Source organism: Polyodon spathula, chromosome 4 (assembly GCF_017654505.1).
Source record: "Polyodon spathula isolate WHYD16114869_AA chromosome 4, ASM1765450v1, whole genome shotgun sequence".
NCBI classification, from domain to species: Eukaryota; Metazoa; Chordata; class Actinopteri; order Acipenseriformes; family Polyodontidae; genus Polyodon; species Polyodon spathula.
This window is the reverse complement of record NC_054537.1, coordinates 19,870,416-19,890,129: the sequence shown is the minus strand read 5'-3', so window position 1 is coordinate 19,890,129 and position 19,714 is coordinate 19,870,416. Positions and strand designations below refer to the sequence as shown.

Below are 19,714 nucleotides of genomic sequence, written 5' to 3'. Positions count from 1 at the left end.
CAGTAACTTCAAACGCTCCTCAGCACATGAGAGTAAGAGGGGAAAGCAGAAAGGCAGATTCAGAGAGAGAAATCTCCCAAGAGCTGGGGCAATAGAAAAAGACAGTCGGAAAGACAGCTCGTCCATCTGAAGCTGATTGGAACGGAGGAAAGTACCACCTATAGCCTTGACAGGCAGACACATGCTCCGGAAGAGCCCACAGATATTAAAACAATAACGCTAGACAGGTGAGTCACAAATACTTTGTTTTACTCTGAATGCAACCTGGTTATAAACTACAGGAGCTCAACTTTGCATCTTTTTCCTTTTCATCAGCTCAACAATTGGTGATTTTTTCAAATGAATTTATTACATACCATCACAGGTGGTTCTAGCACGTCCCTTTTGTGCTAGAAGTCATTAGATCCTTTTGCATGGAAAGTCTCGGTTGCAAGGGTTTGCGGTTCTTGGATGGACCCAGATGTGTTTGCCCATTGACTATGGGAATGAAAATGTAGATGGGAGCCCAGCTAACAAGATTGAAGTTTTTGCAGGTATCATGCTTTTAAACCCACACCTGTGATCAGAAATTGACCCAAGACTGCCACAGTTACTTGAAGTAGGCTGATCTTTGGGAAACAAATTGAACGTTTATGAAACTGCAACAAATATTATAATCAATGTGTTTTAAAGACTACACAACCATTAGAAAAATATTATTAGCAGCAGATCTGTGAGAAGGAATTCATCACATCAGACTGACCTGCTGAAAGTTCCAAACCGCCCTTAATCAGGCAAAAGCATCATTTTTTTTTTTTTTTTTTAAATTAGACTCAGAGCCTCAAAACATTCTGATCCAGTGAGAGCAGAATAGCAGAATCTATGGAGCACAGTAAATATGCCAGAAGCAATCAAACTAGGTTTGATTATAGTAAGAAAAAAACAAAAAGCATTTAAATAAAGAAACTTAATATACACAACATTAACTAAATGTATGAGCAGTCCTAAGTTTTAATATTCATATATTAATATTGGTGCCAAAGCAGGTGCTTAATTAAAAGTTAACCTCTTGCCTTCTGTGCATATCAATTAAGTAAAATAGAATTGCAGTTTATAAGAGATTGCTATATTGACATATCTGAATTAGAACTACATGTTATAAAATCATTTAAAGTATGAACTGTAACTTTACATATACAGTGCACTCACTACTGTTGTATCCTCAGTCTCACCTGGTTGTAATACAGGCAGTGTTGAAGATGAAAAAATAGTAGAACATTGCTCTTTTAGCGTGCTTGTATTGACAGTGTGCTATAGGCTCAAGTAAATATACAGAATGTTGTAAAAAGTCAAGCACTCACTGCGTATCTGTTGTTAAGCTTATACATTTATTATAACATCATTATGAAAAAAGTGACGTGAATTCTGCAGATGTGTTGCGGCCACTGGCTTTCGTTAGTGCAGTAACATTTAAATCAAGCACATACAGCTACGACATGTCAAACATTAATTATTCAATTATCTTTCAATAAAACAATCAATACTTTTAGTGCCCAATTCAAACGATGCGAATACAAAACAAAAATACATAAAACACACAAACCAATACAAAGATGTATATCCAGGTCTAGGCTATTGTAAAATTACAAACTAGCACACAAAATCATAACGGACCACTCGATGCAACAATAGATACGATTATGTATTTTTTTTTTTTTTTTAAAGTGTAAACAGCTCCTCGTTCATGCCACCAGGAGATTCAGTTTGCAAAGTATGTATCCAAGACGCTTCCCTTTGTAGTAACAGTTTATTACAATCTCCACCTCGACGTGGAGTATTAACCACTTCAATCCTTAGAAATCTGAGAGTACAGACGTTATGCTGTTCATTAAAATGTCTCGCTACAGGTGATCATTCACTTATACGTGTTTTCAATTCCCTAATGGTCTTACCCACGTAGCACAGACCACAAGGGCATTTCAACAAATAGACTACAAAGTTGGTGACAAGTAATTCTACCTCTTACTTTAAACTGCTTATTAGTTTTAGGATGGGTAATTGTATCACTTTTTATTTTTGCAAAAAGTGCAATTGTGACAATTAAAGTTACCTCGTTGTATCTGTGCTAAAGTGAAAGGGTGGACTAAAAGTATCTATTCTCAAATTTGTCTTAACTGTAAAATGTTGAGGATACTGTAAAACAGACCTTAATTTGGGATAGGTTGACTATTTGCCAATGAGTCTATTATGTTTTTCATTGTATTTGAAATAGGTTGAAAACAAAAGTAGAGTGTTTAGTATGTCTATATCCTTTTGTCAAAATCTGTTTGTCATTTCATTAGCTTGTAATACAAAATCAAGCTCAGAATCGCATATGTCTTAATTTAAGGAATTGACTTTATGGCAAATTGTGGGTTTCAAAGAAGGATGATAACTAGAAGCATTTAGAAAACTTATGATCCGTGGGTTTCCTATAAAAAGTGGTTCTCAGGCGATGCCCCACCTGCATAACTTGGTTATTTTTCTAGATGTCCACACTCGAGCTAATCTGAAGTAAACTTGTGTAGGTCTAATGTTATTGACATTCTTCAACCTTACTCAACACATCTTTAGGTCCAGTATATATATATATATATATATATATATATATATATATATATATATATATATATATATATATATATATGGCTATTGATTTGATTTGACTACATCATTACTTAATTATACCAGGAGTAAGGGGAGCGCCGAGTTACCAGATTCCATATTGTGATCCCCACTTGAGTCCCTTCCAATTAAAAAAAAAAAAAAATAGGAAACATACATATGGTTTACACCCTGCAACTCGCAGGCAATAATATTTATTAAAAAGATAGAAATTGTTAAACAAATTAAAAAAGTTTGCTTTGCAGTTCATTTATCTTTGCTAACTAACAGCAGTCATGCTACAGTATATCCAGCCTAACAGAAAGCAAGAAAGAGTAAGTTTGGTAAAACACAAGATCAGGGCACCCTCTCACTGCTACTGCGCCTGGAGTGAAGTGCTCAAAAACAAGGGCAAAAAAAATCCAATATAAAAGTGTGATTTGATGGATGCTGAATAGACTTCCAAGCTTTCGTTCAGATTTCCTTTACAAACTTACCTAATGCACTAACGTTTGTTAGCATACAATATATTAAACACAAGTAGTGTAGTCGAGCAGTTATTTTATTTATTTAGAAGCAAGCACTAAACACCAGATACGGTAGGCTACAAGAACTAAACACATTCAGAAACAAAACAAACACTAAAGCAAGAGACAAATACCTTAATCAAAAGCACAACATAAACCAAAGTAAAATAGAAACAAATGTGGCCAGCACGTCTCCTATAATAGAAACAAACATATGCGTTACCACAAACAAAACAAAAAAAAAACCCATACAATTAAACAGTTTAATAAAAAAAGGGCACCCAGTCCCTGCTGATGAAAAACATCCCCACAGCATGATGCTGCCACCACCATGCTTCACTGTGGGGATGTTGTTCTCGGGGTGATGAGAGGTGTTGGGTTTACGCTAGACATAGCGTTTTCCTTGATGGCCAAAAAGCTCAATTTTAGTCTCATCTGACCAGAGTACCTTCTTTCATATGTTTGGGGAGTCTCCCACATGCCTTTTGGCGAACACCAAATGTGTTCGCTTATTTTTTTCTTTAAGCAATGGCTTTTTTCTGGCCACTCTTGCGTAAAGCCCAGCTTTGTGGAGTGTACGGCTTAAAGTGGTCCTATGGACAGATACTCCAATACTTCAATCTCCTTTGCAGCTCCTTTAGGGTTATCTTTGGTCTCTGTTGCCTCTTTGATTAATGCCCTCCTTGCCTGGTCCGTGAGTTTTGGTGGGCAGCCCTCTCTTGCCAGATTTGTTGTGGTGCCATATTCTTTCCATTTTTTAATAATGGCTTTAATGGTGCTCCGTGGGATGTTCAAAGTAACCCAACCCTAATCTGTACTTCTCCACAACTTTGTCCCTGAGCTGTTTGGAGAGCTCCTTGGTCTTCATGGTGCCGCTTGCTTGGTGGTGCCGCTTGCTTGGTGGTGTTGCAGACTCTGGGGCCTTTCAGAACAGGTGTATATATACTGAGATCATGTGACAGATCATGTGACACTTAGATTGCACACAGGTGGACTTTATTTAACTAATTATGTAACTTCTGAAGGTAATTGGTTGCACCAGATCTTATTTAGAGGCTTAATAGCAAAGGGTGTGAATACATGTGCAGGCACCACTTTTCCGTTATTTGTTTTTTAGAATTGTTTGAAACCAGTTATTTCACTTCATCAATTTGGACTATTTTGTGTATGTCCATGTAACAAAGTGCCCGCCCCTGTGTATTATCTGTTATGTGTTGCGTGTGGTGTGTTTAAATGTTGGTGTATAGACATTGGTACACGGGATATAAACGGGTCTGTGTAACACGAGTGTTTAAAATGTATATGTGTATTTAGGCACGAGGATTGCACAGCACTTCACGTGCAAGTAAAATGTAATAATATGTGAGCACGGGGAATTGCACTTTATTAATTCACGTGCTGGGATTCAAGTGAATAATTAATTGGTAATTGAATCCCAGCACAATAGTATATATAGATGCACGTTGTCACATACTGGCGGGTGGGGTGTTCGGTGAGCGGAGAACGGGATTGGAGACGGAGGAAATAAGTAAAGTAATAATAATAACAACGAAGTATCTGCTCACCGTGTTTGTCAGTGTCTGTCCGTGCACCGTTTTGTTAAGTTTAGTCTGTTTTTGTTTGTCTATTTATTTTGGCGTAGAGTGCCGTGTCCTGTGTTTTTCGTGTTTGCTTAAACCTTTTATTTTGTATTAAACCGGCGCCAACAGGCGTCTTCATCACTTCATTTCATCCGTCCTGTGTTTTGTGTATTGCCTTACCTTTCCTGGTTCTGACGCCGCCCACTTCGGCCGTCTCTGTGACACGTGGTGTCCTGCGTGGGATTTAACAGCGCCTCCAAGCGTCAGACCAGGAGAGGTTTTTTTTTTGTGTGGGAGAAAAAAAAAAAAAAAAAAAAAAAAAGGGGGGGGCGTCTTTGGATTACAAAAAAAAAAAAAGAAAGAAATGGGGAGAAGCAGGAAAGACGATAAAGAGGTGAGGGACAGGGAGGAGGAGTGCCGCCTAAGGGCCAGACATCCCCGGCGATGTAACCAGTCCTTGCCGGGGTGCCTCCTCTGCAACCAGGACCATCTCTTTGCCAATTGTCCCTTCCGCTGCCCCTACCAGGAGGGAGAGGAGGAACTGCCGCAGGAGAGGAAGGTGAGGAGGTGGCAGAGAAGGGGAAAGGGGAAGAGGAAGGCAGAGGTCCCACCGCTGTCTCCACAGCCGCACCAGTCTCCTGCAAGGGAGGAAGAGCCGCACCAGTCCCCTGCAAGTGAGGGAGAGCCGCACCAGTCCCCTGTATCAAGGGGAGACTACACACTGCTCCCACCTCCACCACCAGGAGACTACACGCCGCTCCTACCTCCATGGGCAGGAGCAGAGCAGCAGGAGCTGCCTCTGCCTCCGCCACCTCCACCGGCAGGGCAGAGCAGCAGGAGCTGCCTCTGCCTCCGCCACCTCCACCGGCAGGAGCAGAGCAGCAGGAGCTGCCTCTGCCTCCGCCACCTCCACCGGCAGGGGGAGAGCAGCAGGAGCTGCCTCTGCCTCCGCCACCTCCACCGGCAGGGGGAGAGCAGCAGGAGCTGCCTCTGCCTCCGCCACCTCCACCGGCAGGGGGAGAGCAGCAGGAGCTGCCTCTGCCTCCGCCACCTCCACCGGCAGGGGGAGAGCAGCAGGAGCTGCCTCTGCCTCCGCCACCAGCAGAGGGTGAATGCCTGCTGGGTCCCTGTCCACCAGCAGAGGGTGAATGCCTGCTGGGTCCCTGTCCACCAGCAGAGGGTGAATGCCTGCTGGTATCACTTCCCCCACCAGCAGAGGGTGAATGCCTGCTGGTATCACTTCCCCCACCAGCAGAGGGTGAATGCCTGCTGGTATCACTTCCCCCACCAGCAGAGGGTGAATGCCTGCTGGTATCACTTCCCCCACCAGCAGAGGGTGAATGCCTGCTGGGTCCCTGTCCACCAGCAGAGGGTGAATGCCTGCTGGGTCCCTGTCCACCAGCAGAGGGTGAATGCCTGCTGGGTCCCTGTCCACCAGCAGAGGGTGAATGCCTGCTGGTATCACTTCCCCCACCAGCAGAGGGTGAATGCCTGCTGGTATCACTTCCCCCACCAGCAGAGGGTGAATGCCTGCTGGTATCACTTCCCCCACCAGCAGAGGGTGAATGCCTGCTGGTATCACTTCCCCCACCATCACGAGGAGAGGAGCTGGAGCTTCCTCTGCCTCCACCTCCATCAGGGGGAGAGGAGCAGGAGCTGCCTCTCCCTGCACCAGAAGGACCAGGACTAGATGCTGGCGGTCCTCAGCAGCCCTTGCATAGGCTGCTGAGGGAAGCACGGGGAAGAACCTCCCGGCTGCAGTGGCCGAAAAGAGGGCCAACACCCGCACCCCAGCTTGTCCTGACTTTGCCCCAGCCTCGCTTTGCCCAAGGATGCCAGCCTCGCTTCGCCCAAGGATGCCAGCCTCGCTTCGCCCAAGGATGCCAGCCTCGCTTCGCCCAAGGATGCCAGCCTCGCTTCGCCCAAGGATGCCAGCCTCGCTTCGCCCAAGGATGCCTGCCTCGCTTCGCCCAAGGATGGGGTTCGCCCAAGGATGCCCGCCGCTCTGCATCGCCTGGGGTTGCCCGCCGCTCTGCATCGCCTGGGGTTGCCCGCCGCTCTGCATCGCCTGGGGTTGCCCGCCGCTCCGCATCACAGCCGGAAGTACTGTGGCCGGAACCCCACGAAGGGGAGCTGCCGGCCACGAAGAAGGGGGAGGAGGTCTGGAGACCGCCAACCCCAGCAGCAGTTTCGCTGCCGGAGGAGGGGGAGGAGGTCTGGAGACCGCCAACCCCAGCAGCAGTTTCGCTGCCAGAGGAGGGGGAGGAGGTCTGGAGACCGCCAACCCCAGCAGCAGTTTCTCCGCCGGAGATCGTGGGGGAGGTCCGGAGACCTGCTCCCTCTGCAGTTTCTTCCCTGCAGGAAGAACGGTGGTTGAAGCCCCACCAAGGGGAGCTGCCGGCGCCGAAGGAGGGGGAAGGTCAGGAGACCACACCCCAAGCAGCCTTTCCGCTGCTAGGACTACCCTGGCAGGAGAATGCTACCCTGCTGACAGCATTACGACCTGTGGGCCCCTGGAAGCCTCTGGTCCTGGCCAAGGACTTTGGGCGGGACTTTTGGGCTTTTAAGGGGGGAGGTGGCCATTGAGGCCATGTGTGCTTTGCACAGGAGGGGGTATATGTAACAAAGTGCCCGCCCCTGTGTATTATCTGTTATGTGTTGCGTGTGGTGTGTTTAAATGTTGGTGTATAGACATTGGTACACGGGATATAAACGGGTCTGTGTAACACGAGTGTTTTAAAAATGTATATGTGTATTTAGGCACGAGGATTGCACAGCACTTCACGTGCAAGTAAAATGTAGTAATATGTGAGCACGGGGAATTGCACTTTATTAATTCACGTGCTGGGATTCAAGTGAATAATTAATTGGTAATTGAATCCCAGCACAATAGTATATATAGATGCACGTTGTCACATACTGGCGGGTGGGGTGTTCGGTGAGCGGAGAACGGGATTGGAGACGGAGGAAATAAGTAAAGTAATAATAATAACGAAGTATCTGCTCACCGTGTTTGTCAGTGTCTGTCCGTGCACCGTTTTGTTAAGTTTAGTCTGTTTTCGTTTGTCTATTTATTTTGGCGTAGAGTGCCGTGTCCTGTGTTTTTCGTGTTTGTGTAAACTTTTTATTTTGTATTAAACCGGCGCCAACAGGCGTCTTCATCACTTCATTTCATCCGTCCTGTGTTTTGTGTATTGCCTTACCTTTCCTGGTTCTGACGCCGCCCACTTCGGCCGTCTCTGTGACAGTCCATTACATGAAATCCAAATAAAAATCCATTTTAATTCCAGGTTGTAAGGGCTAGGAAAAATGCCAAGGGGGGGTCAATACTTTCGCAAGCCACTGTATTTGTGATGATCAGCGATTTAACAGCTAAGATCCTCTCTATGCTGAGCTATCTTGTTAATATTAACAAATGAAATACTTTTCGGATAACAAAAGAGTAGGTGTTTATCTTACAATAATCATTTTCTATATATAACAGAAATTAATTAGAACTTTGCAGGAATTGATGGTATTGGAAAGTAGGATGTGTTCATACGTTACGTTAGATATTGGTTTGAAATAATGAGTATTGGAAAATGCTTACGATAGTGTTTTATATTAAATCAATCCTGAACTTGGCAAAAAGCTGAGGTTGGCTTAAAACCTGCTTTAACTAGATTTTGTATAAACAGTGAAGAAGGCCAGACTTAGTTCAGCCACTATAACAGTATGGTATTCTAATATATATTAGTGATAGTCTGTATTTAGATATAAATAACTGGACCTTCCATTAATCAAAAGGGTAAGATAATATTACAACTTCTAGGAGCAACTGTTATGCTGAACTAACTTAATTAGAAATACATTTTATAATGCCATTTAAAGTTAATCTGTTCAAAACACAAAGTAAAAGTTTATTATAACAGAAGCATGGCGTTGACAATATTGCAAACTTATTGTTAAGACACATTTGCGATAATGTTAATTTAATTTAATCAATTTAATAATTAGTTCAGTTTCTCCAACTAAACCAAAAAAGTCTGTTAGACATTGCAATATCAATTAAACTAAAGAATATAAATGTATAGTTTATATAAACGTTTTACTGCAGTAAGAAACAGAGGTATTTATTTACAGGGAAACTGTAGAATTTAAATCATTTTAAATAAAGGCTTTATTTAAAGAAAACAAAAATAAATCAAATATTTAAACAAAAATAAAAGGTTTGAAATAAAACAAATCTCTATCACAAAATACAAACAGACCTAAGGCTGGGCAACTGCCTTCACTGATCCTTTGTTATTTTATATATCTCTCTCTCTCTCTCTCTCTCTCTCTCTCTCTCTCTCACCTGGTTTTCACACATTAACCCAAAACAATAACACTCAGCGTTCGCCGACATCTGTAAACAAAATAAAACACAATAAACAAATACAATAAATGACATAGGGATGGAGGGGGAGACCCCTTTTTAAAAATAAACAAACAAAATCTATTTAAGCAGGGCTTTCCTACCACCCTACTACAATGGGTTATGAGCATGAGTGTTATAAAGTGTAATTTTCATTTAGACATGAGGATGGCACAACTCACGCCACGTGCATATTTAAAAAGGTATTGATATGCGAGCACAGGAGTACACAGATTAGTTCACGTGCTGGGATTCAAGTGATGAATTCATTGGTAATTGAATCACAGCACAATTGTATATATAGATGCAAGAAGCACTCACTCAGGGTTGTGTGTTCGTTAGTGGAGAACGGGGAGGGGGGGGGAGTTAAGTGACAATTATAAATAATTGCTACGATGTGCTGGAAGTGCCATCGCGGTACTTGTTTGTTGGGTTTGTCCACGTCCGTTTTGTCTGGGTGTTTGTTTGGCCAACGTGCCCTTTATTTTCAGTGTTGTGTATTTTGTTTAAATCTTTTGTTTGTTTTATCATTTAATAAAATATTGAATGCCGCGGCTCAGTTTCATCCACCAGTCACTCTTTTTTGCTTTGCTGTTGGTGAGGTCGGGCATGTAGCACCCGACCAACTCCCTCTATGGCAGGAGAGGGAGGAGCCTGAGCATCCAGCATCGGTGAAAGAAACCCCGCTCGCTCGAAGGCTAACATCCAGGGGGATCTGGGACTGGCCCTTAAGGGAGGATGGTGAGCCTGCTGTGGGCCAGAGACGGGGAGCGTTGGGAGAACTGGGAACAGCAACACCACCCAGCGTCACTCCCAGACATCGCAGCCATGGTGTTCAATTACCTGGCTGCAGATATAGGAGGGGTCCCGCCATCGCTGGTCCCACCAGAGGGAGAGGAGCCATCACTGCCATCTCCAGCGCCAGAGGGAGAAGCCCCGCTCTCTCCAGTGCTAGAGGGAGAGGAACCATCGCTGCCGTCTCCAGCACCAAAGTGGGAGGAGCCATCGCTGCCATCTCTAGTGCAAGAGGGAGAAGCCCAGCTGTCTCCAGTGCTAGAGGTAGAAGAACTATCGCTGCCATCTCCAGCACTAAAGGGAGAGAAGCCATTACTGCCATCTCCAGTGCAAGAGGGATGTCACGTCTGCTGCATTTCACAGATTTTCATGTTTTTTTTATTTCATTTTTTATTTATTTTCTATTTACTCTGCACACACTCTTAACTCAGGGGAGACGTTAGGAGGACAGAGATGTTATAAACTCCTAGTGGTTTATGTTTGAGCACTGGACGAGCTGTAAGTATGTCCATTTAACCTTTATTTAATCGGAAAGAAAGACACTCAAGGCTCATTCATTTTAAGTTTTACAAATCAGAGCAATGCTCTTTCGGTTTATTAAAATGCTTTTAATATTGGAAAGGTAGGTTGATCAGACCACCAAATTCCAATACATGCGGTCTACAAGCACCCACTTCTATATTTCAGTTTCATTCAATATAACACTCTCTTAAAACCAAAACATAGTTTCAAAGCCTTACAGCAATACAACCAATACATGTAAGATATAACAATGTTAGTAATATGCTTACCTCCTATTATAAGGAAAAGTAGCATGAACAGAGGAATCAGTCTGGTGGAGATCTGCAAGTGATGGACAACTTCACCCCATCAAGCAAAGGTCTTGATTGTGGTACCTCATTGTAAAAGACATGAGGTTTTATAGATTTTTGTCTCCATTGAAATACATGGAGAGACTTTATGAAGTCCAATTCTTATCTCTTTGGCACACAACAGCCTAAAAATTTAGAGCTATGTGTCAACAATTAATTAAAATATAACACCTGGTCCACACATCCGATCATGATCTCACCAGCTCATCTCTCGACCCCTCCTCTATCTAAAAAGCTAGGTGAAACAAAGAAAATAATATTATTTTGAAAATATGAGTGTTGTTTGAAGTACATACAACACTAATGTTATTGTTGAATATATAAGTGTTGTTTGAAATATATACAACACTATTAGTTATGATTATATTGATTATATGTATTAATGTCTAATAATATATTCCCTCATGCCATTCTATTCTTCAGATTAGTTTTCCTTCTCTCTTTACAGGCACGTGCTTAACAGATATTATAGGGAACAAGTGTAATACTATCCCATAAGCTTTCCAACAGCACGAATTCAGTAGTTTTAGCTAAGTTCATGCATAGAACAGTTAGATGAACTGCGGACGACCTCCTATTTTTTTCAGCGGCACACAAACCAGCTAAAACCGGTTCGCTAGCTGTGCACTTAGCTTTCCAATTTCCAGCGATAATCAAGGTTTTTTTCCAATTTTTCTATGGTGAGAAAACACTCTCTAACCTTGACGCTGTTTGATAAGAGAACTCCGCTCTTCATGCCAACTATCCCTTCACTTTCTGGCACGACTTTAAGACAGGCTCACAGCAAGATATAAAGTTTTTACTTTCTTAAAACCCATCTTCTATTCTTTTTCTTAAAATTATTTTTTTATATTTCAATATCATAGTAAGCACATCAGGTGCTCATCAGTCCAGAGCACCTGCTGCCATTTTTCTGCACCCCAGTTCCTGTGTTTTTGTGCATAGTTGAGTCGCTTGGCCTTGTTTCCACATCGGAGGTATGGCTTTTTGGCTGCAAGTCTTCCATGAAGGCCACTTCTGACCAGACTTCTCTAGACAGTAGATGGGTGTACCAGGGTCCCACTGTTTTCTGCCAATTCTGAGCTGATGGCACTGCTGGACATCTTCAGATTGCGAAAGGAAGTAAGCATGATGTGTCTTTCATCTACTGCAGTAAGTTTCCTTGGCCGACCACTGCGTCTACGGTCCTCAACGTTGCCCGTTTCTTTGTGCTTCTTCAAAAGAGCTTGGACAGCACATCTGGAAACCACTGTCTGCCTTGAAATTTCTGCCTGGGAGATACCTTGCTGATGCAATATAACTACCTTGTGTCTTGTTGCTGTGCTCAGTCTTGCCAAGGAGTATGACTTTTGACAGTGAACTGTCTTCAGCAACCTCACCTTGTTAGCTGAGTTTGGCTGTTCCTCACCCAGTTTTATTCCTCCTACACAGCTGTTTCTGTTTCAGTTAATGATTGTGTTTCAACCTACATATTGAATCATTAGCACCTGTTTGGTATAATTGTTTAATCATACACCTGACTGTATGCCTACAAAATCCCTGACTTTGTGCAAGTGTACATAGAAGGATTGATGCTGTTTTGAAGGCAAACTGTGGTCTCACACCAAATATGGATTTGATTTAGATTTTTCTTCTGTTTACTCACTTTGCATTTAGTTAATTGATAAATATAAACTATTAACATGTCTATTTTTGAACGCATTCTTACTTTACAGCATTTTTTCACACCTGCCTAAAACTTTTGCACAGTACTAGTATATATATATATATATATATATATATATATATATATATATATATATATATATATATATATATAAAAGTATGTTGCAAAATTCTTGACACCATAAATGTATTGAAGTGATAATGCTATTAAACCTTTAAAGGCACTGGAAACGCCCAGGCTGCCTATTAGCAGGGATCCAAAGTGACTTGCAGCCACTCGACCCATTTAAAGCATTTAATAAACCGAAAGAGCACTTGTACTGCTCTGATTCGTTAGAATTTCAAATTAAATGAGTCTGTGTGATTTTCTTGAATATTAAAAAGTTGTATGGATATATAGTACACCCAGTGCACAAACAAAACCACTTACAGGATTTTAAAACATCTATGTCCTCCTTAAACGTCTCCCCTGGGTTTAAGATTGTGTTCAGAGCATATATATAAATAAAAAGAGTACGTGCAAATTCTGACAATACATAATCATTTCTTCTTTCTTTCATATTGAGCAGTACTAAATTTGGTTCTTCTTTTGTTCTAGTTATGTGATCCATTCTGCCTGATAAATTATTATATATAATATTCATTATTCTAGCAATTATTCAATGTAAATTTCATCTACATTTCTTATATGCTAACCTAATATACTGTAGAAAGCTCTTAATCTCCAATCTGTTTCTTTAATATGCATGAAGAGTCAAATAAGGTGATTTTCTTTTTGAAGCTCATGCTTGTAACCTCTCCCCCTCTCTCTGTTTCCCTGTCCTCCTTCTTTTCCAGGTATCGGCTCTGAGATGTGGTGCCACTTCTTAATCCTCTTGGCAGTTGTGAGCACTGCAGGCACCACCTGCCACCAGAAAAGGGAACCAGTGGGCCAAAGAGGCTCTATCTTTGCCGACCTTACCGCCGACGAGATGCATGCAGTGCGAGACTTCCTGATGTCTAAACCACAACTGCGCCTCTCCTCCACCCGCAGAGAGACCCTGAAGAAAAACAGCATCTTCCTGATGGAGCTGCACGTTCCCAAGAAGGGCGATGCTCTGAAAACCCTCGACAGGGGACGCACCAAACCTAAGCGTGAGGCTAGGGTGGTAGTGCAATTTGGTCACCAGGTGCTCCCCAACATCACTGAGTACATTGTGGGACCTTTGCCCAAACCCACCTATTACAAACGCAAAACCTTTAAAGGTAAGTCTCCCAAGTTCGAGTCAAGGCCCATCAGCCAAATGGAGTATCGTCACATCATCAGTAAGCTGCAGGAGATCACAAAGATGGTGTACAGGATTCTAGTAGAGACCTCTGGCTTCTCTTTCCACAATTGCACTGACAGGTGCCTGACCTTCTCTGATATCGCTCCCCGGGGACTAGAGTCTGGAGAGAGGCGGACCTGGATCATGCTTCAGAAGTTTGTGGAGGGCTATTTCATTCATCCCATTGGCTTTGAGCTCCTTCTCAACCACAAATCCCTGGACCCAACCGAGTGGGAGGTGGAGAAGGTCTGGTATAATGACCAGTATTTTGACAGCGTGGAGGAACTGGTTGATAAGTACGAGAAAGGGGAAGTCACCAAGATGAGGCTGCCAGACCATGATGATGACGATCTGTACTCCACATACATCCCCCGCGGGGAGAGAAGCACATGGGCCAATGTTCAGGGACCCAAGCTGGTGCAGCCCCAGGGACCACGGTACCGGGTCGAAGGAAACTTCGTGGAGTATGCAGGCTGGTCCTTCACTTTCCGGGTGCGCTCCTCCGCCGGTCTGCAGCTGTTTGACCTCCGATTCAATGGGGAGAGGGTGGCTTACGAGATCAGTCTCCAGGAGGCGGTGGCTTTCTATTCAGGGAGCACACCGGCTGCCATGCAGACCAAGTACATTGACGCAGGCTGGGGTATGGGCACTGAGGACTACGAGCTGGCCTCAGGCATCGACTGCCCCGACATCGCCACGTTCGTGGACCTGTACCATTACTATGACACAGACGGGCCAGTGCGGTACAAGAATGCCCTCTGCATCTTCGAGATGACCACTGGCGTTCCCCTGAGAAGGCACTTCAACAGCAACTTCAAAGGTGGCTACAACTTCTACGGGGGTCTGGAGAACAACGTGCTGGTGATCCGGACCACATCCACCGTTTATAACTACGACTACATCTGGGATTTCCTGTTCTACCAGAATGGGGTGGTGGAGGTCAAGGTCAGTGCCACGGGGTACATCCACGCTACCTTCTTCACCCCCGAGGGGCTTAGCCACGGGGCCAGGGTCTACAGCTATGTTCTGGGCAACCTGCATACTCACCTGGTCAACTACAAGGTGGACCTGGACATTGCAGGTAAGATCTGTCAAGGAGAGGTTCACTTTCTAGATAAATATAATTTTAAACATCAAATTTTATGCTAATTATTTCATTCATTTTTTTTCCATAATTTTTCATCTCAGTACAATTTTAAATGTCTACATAATGCCCAACTAAACATATTATTATTGTTTTATCTGCTACTGTGAGAAATATGACTTTTTTAAATCTCCTTCTCTCAGTTCTATTGATTTGTTTATCAATTTCCAGGTAGAGATAACAGCTTTGAAACCATAGAGCTGAAATATGAGAACTTCACCAACCCCTGGAGCCCTCGTCACTCCATCGTTCAGTCTCGGCTCCATCGCACTCAGAGGACAACCGAAAGGGAGGCCGCCTTCCCCTTCGGCAAACACCTCCCCCGATACCTGCACTTCTACAACCCCACCAAGAAGAACAGGTGGGGCCATCACAAGGGATACCGGATCCAGTTCAACTCCCACGCTGACACCGTCCTGCCACAGGGCTGGAAAGAGGAGGTTGGCATCACCTGGTCAAGGTGAGGCTGAGGCTCTATAGTCTCTTACTTTCTGTACAAATCTGGTTGATTCCACAGAAAAAACGGTTGTGCTGTATGATCTGCTTGGAGTAAAGTTCTGGACTGGAATGCATCTCCATGGCTAGTGTTTTGCACCACTACGTTTATTAAAGCTGCAATGTAGTCCAAGTGACATTAAACAATAGGCTACTAACCTACAGCTATGGACAAAAAGTTTTACATCACATTGAGACATAATTAAAATAAATCCTATATGAACATAATGTAGATATTTTATTTAACATCATGTAATCAAAGAAACTACAAAATGATATTGCAAAAGTTTACCGGAAGCCATAATAGTAGTACAGTATTATTTATTTGTATCAGTGATTTCGAAATGTCACATTTTTCCATTTTTGTGAAGTATATTGAAAACTACAGAGCGGTATGTAATTCAATATATTAATGTAACAGCAGATTCCATCCGACTTTATGAAGCAAAATTAGTTAATTCTATAGGGTGATGCAAAACATGTAGATAAAAGCTGTATACAGTCACCCTTATAAGAGTTTCCAACAGTAAAAACATAGCAAAATGTAATACAGCATGGTGAAAGCATAGTTAAGTATTGTAAAGCACAGAGAGGTATAGTGAAGCAATAATAAACATGGTGAACCAGGATCAACGATGGTAAATGTAAACATGGGAAAAGCATATGAAACCTGCAAAAGTACCATGGTAAACTTTTATAATGGTAACAACAATGTACATTGGATCTAGTTTCACCAGTTATTTTAGAAATGCTCTCAGTTTCAAATTTTAAACTGCTCCTATGATGTGTTTTTATTTCAGATAAACTTCAGTGTATCCTGCTTATATTTCTTACTGAAACTAACCTGTGCTTGCTTTTACGTTACTGTGATTTGCCCTTTCACTGCATTTAGGGCTTACTGTGTAGTATATGGCTTACAGTATATGACATAAGAGTTCATTAACACAGTCTTTTACTGATTCAGCTCATATACTCACCATCGATCTCATCCTTTCACTCATCCCCTCTTCCTCTCCCTTTCTCTCACCCCCCTGTGCAGGTACCCCTTGGCAGTAACTCGTCAAAAGGACGGTGAAATGACGAGCAGCACCATCTACACACAGAATGACCCATGGGAGCCAGTAGTGTCCTTCGAAGATTACATTCGAGACAACGAAAATATCGATAAAATGGTAATCTTTGATTTTTTTTATATGGTAATTTTGAAATACAAATTGCACAAAAACAAATTGGGTTTAAAATGTAAATAAGTGACATCTTGTCTGTTCACTTAGTGAGACGATTGCCTGTTAGGTTTTTTAGAGTTTAGATTTGCATGTATTAAAGCCTAAGGGTTGGAGAAGGGGGATGCAGAAGGCTGTTGGCTGACTGGAATACTGGGAATTGACGTTATGATGGGAAAGTTACATAGCACTGGGGTTCTCTGCTCTCACATTATCTGTAACAAGAACCATTTTGGGGTCGCTGTATGGACATTTAATGTGTCATTGTTTACTGTCCCAAAGCCCTATCTGAATCCAGAGGCTGGTTGAAGAGTTGATTAAGTGGGTCCAGAAAAATGAATTCTAGATATTTCTACTCTCCAAAATGCCATAAACCTGTTTACCTTTTGTATACCTACTGGATATCCAGTGAGAAATGTTTGCTCCAATTCCCAACTCTTGCTGGTCACGAGGTCACAGGAGTTGGCAGCAGGATTTGGATTTCCAGATTAAACCTAAATTGTAAGAAATCACCGGAAATAGGTTGCTGTTGTCCTTTTACAGAAAGCAATATATTTAAAAAAACAAACAAAAAATTGTGTGTCAAATGTCCTGAACTGTCTTTAAACTTTGGATGAATTCAAGTAAAATAAGACAAATAATGCTGTAGTGAGAAGGCATGACTACTTTAATTTAGTAAGGTCAAAATTATGTTATAATCACCTTTCTGTAATTAGGCTTGTTTCGTAGTTTTCTTTAAACTCTTAAGTTACATCCAAGTCTCTATTGTACATGCTTTTAACAGAGCTTTTTAACCTTATTTATTTAACTTTGAAAATTGTCTATTTACGGTATCATATGACGCACCAGCCTTCCTCATTCCTCTGCTTGCTTGTCCCTGTCTGCAGGATCTGGTTGCCTGGGTAACAGTGGGGTTCCTGCATATCCCCCACTCTGAGGACATTCCCAACACGTCCACCCCGGGAAACTCTGTTGGATTTTTCCTCCGACCCTTTAACTTCTTCGACGAGGACCCCTCCGTTGCGTCCAGGGACACGGTCATTGTCCGGCCACACAAGGACAGCTTCTCCAAGGTAGACACGGACCGATGGACCCCCGAGCTGGCGGGATACTGCATGTCCAGTAAGCCCTTCCATTACAACGGCACCTACATGGAAGTTTAAGAAGAAGCAGACAGCTGATTGCGATCACGATCTTTCAGTGGGGCTACAAGGGAATGGGCACTGACACCAGAAAAACACCCCCCCTTTTTGATTGACTTCAATATTTCCAGATCTCAGGAGCTTTCCCTCAGTATCTATCTTTCTCCAAAAGAACAGGTGGTTTATTTTAACTGAATCACCAACTCTTTTTCTATTAACTCTTGTTTCATTTGACTTTCAACTAAATGCGGACTAAGGTTTAAACAACATTCTTGACTTTTATTATCATTGGTTCCACTTTCTTATTCTGAAAAGCCTTCAATTCTTTGCTTGTTTTTATACTTTAATCCCAACACGCTGGTCTTTTTTTTTTTTTTTTTTTTTTTTTTTTTTCCAATTACAATATGCAGTAGATTTTAAAAAAAGAAATCAAACTGTTTCTTGTGTTTTTGCCAAGAAGCAGTATAACATTTTCTTCTGTAACGCTGTCTATGTTCTTCAACAGAAGAAAATGAAAATCTAGCTTGTTCTGATGACAGATAAGAACAGGTGGTATATGTGTGTGTGTGTCTAATCTTTTGTTTTCTTGCTGTGGCTATTGGTCCCAGTGCTAACGTAGTTACCTTTATACACCGAGGGATTTAATGGTTCTTGTCTTTATGCTATCAGTACGGATAGCTATTTATGTTGTGAGGTTCGCATCTCTATACCCTGATTACACAAAACACAGGAAAGGCGTTTCTATCTCCCTACATAAAACATTAATGCATTTCCATAAGCACTCAAGTTAAAATACTGTACTATCGATTTTGCACTGGTCTTTGTTATTACAGCAACCTGAAAAATGCAAAAAATGAATTAATGTCTACTATGCCTTATACATGATACAACTAAAATGTTACACACCCTTTAATAAACTACATGGCTTGGGATGATTCTTGAGGTTTTTTTTGGGGTGTGTGTGTGTGTGTGGGTGGGGGGGGGGTCTTGTTTTATTTGGTTGAACAATGAAATCCTCTTTAAGGAACTCAGGCCTCAAATGTGGTCATGTGACTTTTCAATTGAGGGTTTCCTTTGTGTACAGAAAAACAGGGGCCTATTGTATATAGTGAATACATAGTACTTAGTACTTTGTACATAGTGTGGGAAATGTGTAGAATTCTTAGTTACAATCACTATAAAACCCTTGTGACATTTTTGTTTACTACAAGAACTTTTCTTACTTCCCTTTGTGTATTAATGTGTGTCAGTGGTGGCTCGTCATAAGAGGCTACAGTATGGAAGGCCATCCGGGTCAAAAATGCATTTAGTACAGGTATTTAATTTAATCAATCAGAATATGTAAAAAACTGTGCGTTCTAAATAAATGTAAATTAATTACCCATTTTCTAAGTAGTGGCTGGTCATTTAACAGTAGTCCTTACGTAGGGGCTGGTCATTTTACAGGCATGCAGTGTAATTACAAGAGTAGCCAATCACCTGAAATACGCTTTAATAAAAATCAAGAGTTTAGCCCGGAACACACTGCCCGATGCGACCGTCGCATCTCAATGGACAAGGTCTAAAAAATCTTTGTGAGCGGGAATCACACACTGCCTGATTTAAATTGCTGGAAAGGACGCACAAGTTTTGAATTTTTCTTTAATGATGTTTGACCTGCCCTCGATTGGCTCGACTTCGACTTAGCGGATTCCTGTAAGAAGTTCAAACGTTTATAATGGTCCACAACAGTGATATATATACCATATCACTATATATTATAAACTATATATATATATATGGGGTGCCATATGTAAAAGAAAGTGTTAATATTTTAAATGTCTTTTTTTTGCACGAATTATAAAATTCCAATTTAAACTTGAATAGAACTTGTATTTTTAAATCCACAGATTTAGATGTTTAATGTTGTGGAAAATAAATATTATTTTAAACATTTAAATGCTAAA

General features: G+C 42.0%; 1 protein-coding gene across 1 annotated transcript; it reads left to right on the top strand.

Moving 5' to 3' along the window:
• On the top strand, nucleotides 1–18,698 carry LOC121314292 (amiloride-sensitive amine oxidase [copper-containing]-like). The gene is made up of 5 exons (XM_041247386.1): nucleotides 1–227; nucleotides 13,295–14,845; nucleotides 15,080–15,368; nucleotides 16,443–16,575; nucleotides 17,514–18,698. Exons 2-5 carry the CDS (start codon nucleotides 13,309–13,311, stop codon nucleotides 17,787–17,789), a joined length of 2,235 nt encoding a protein of 744 aa, XP_041103320.1. The 5' UTR covers nucleotides 1–227; nucleotides 13,295–13,308; the 3' UTR covers nucleotides 17,790–18,698.
• Nucleotides 18,699–19,714: the final 1,016 nt, after the last annotated feature.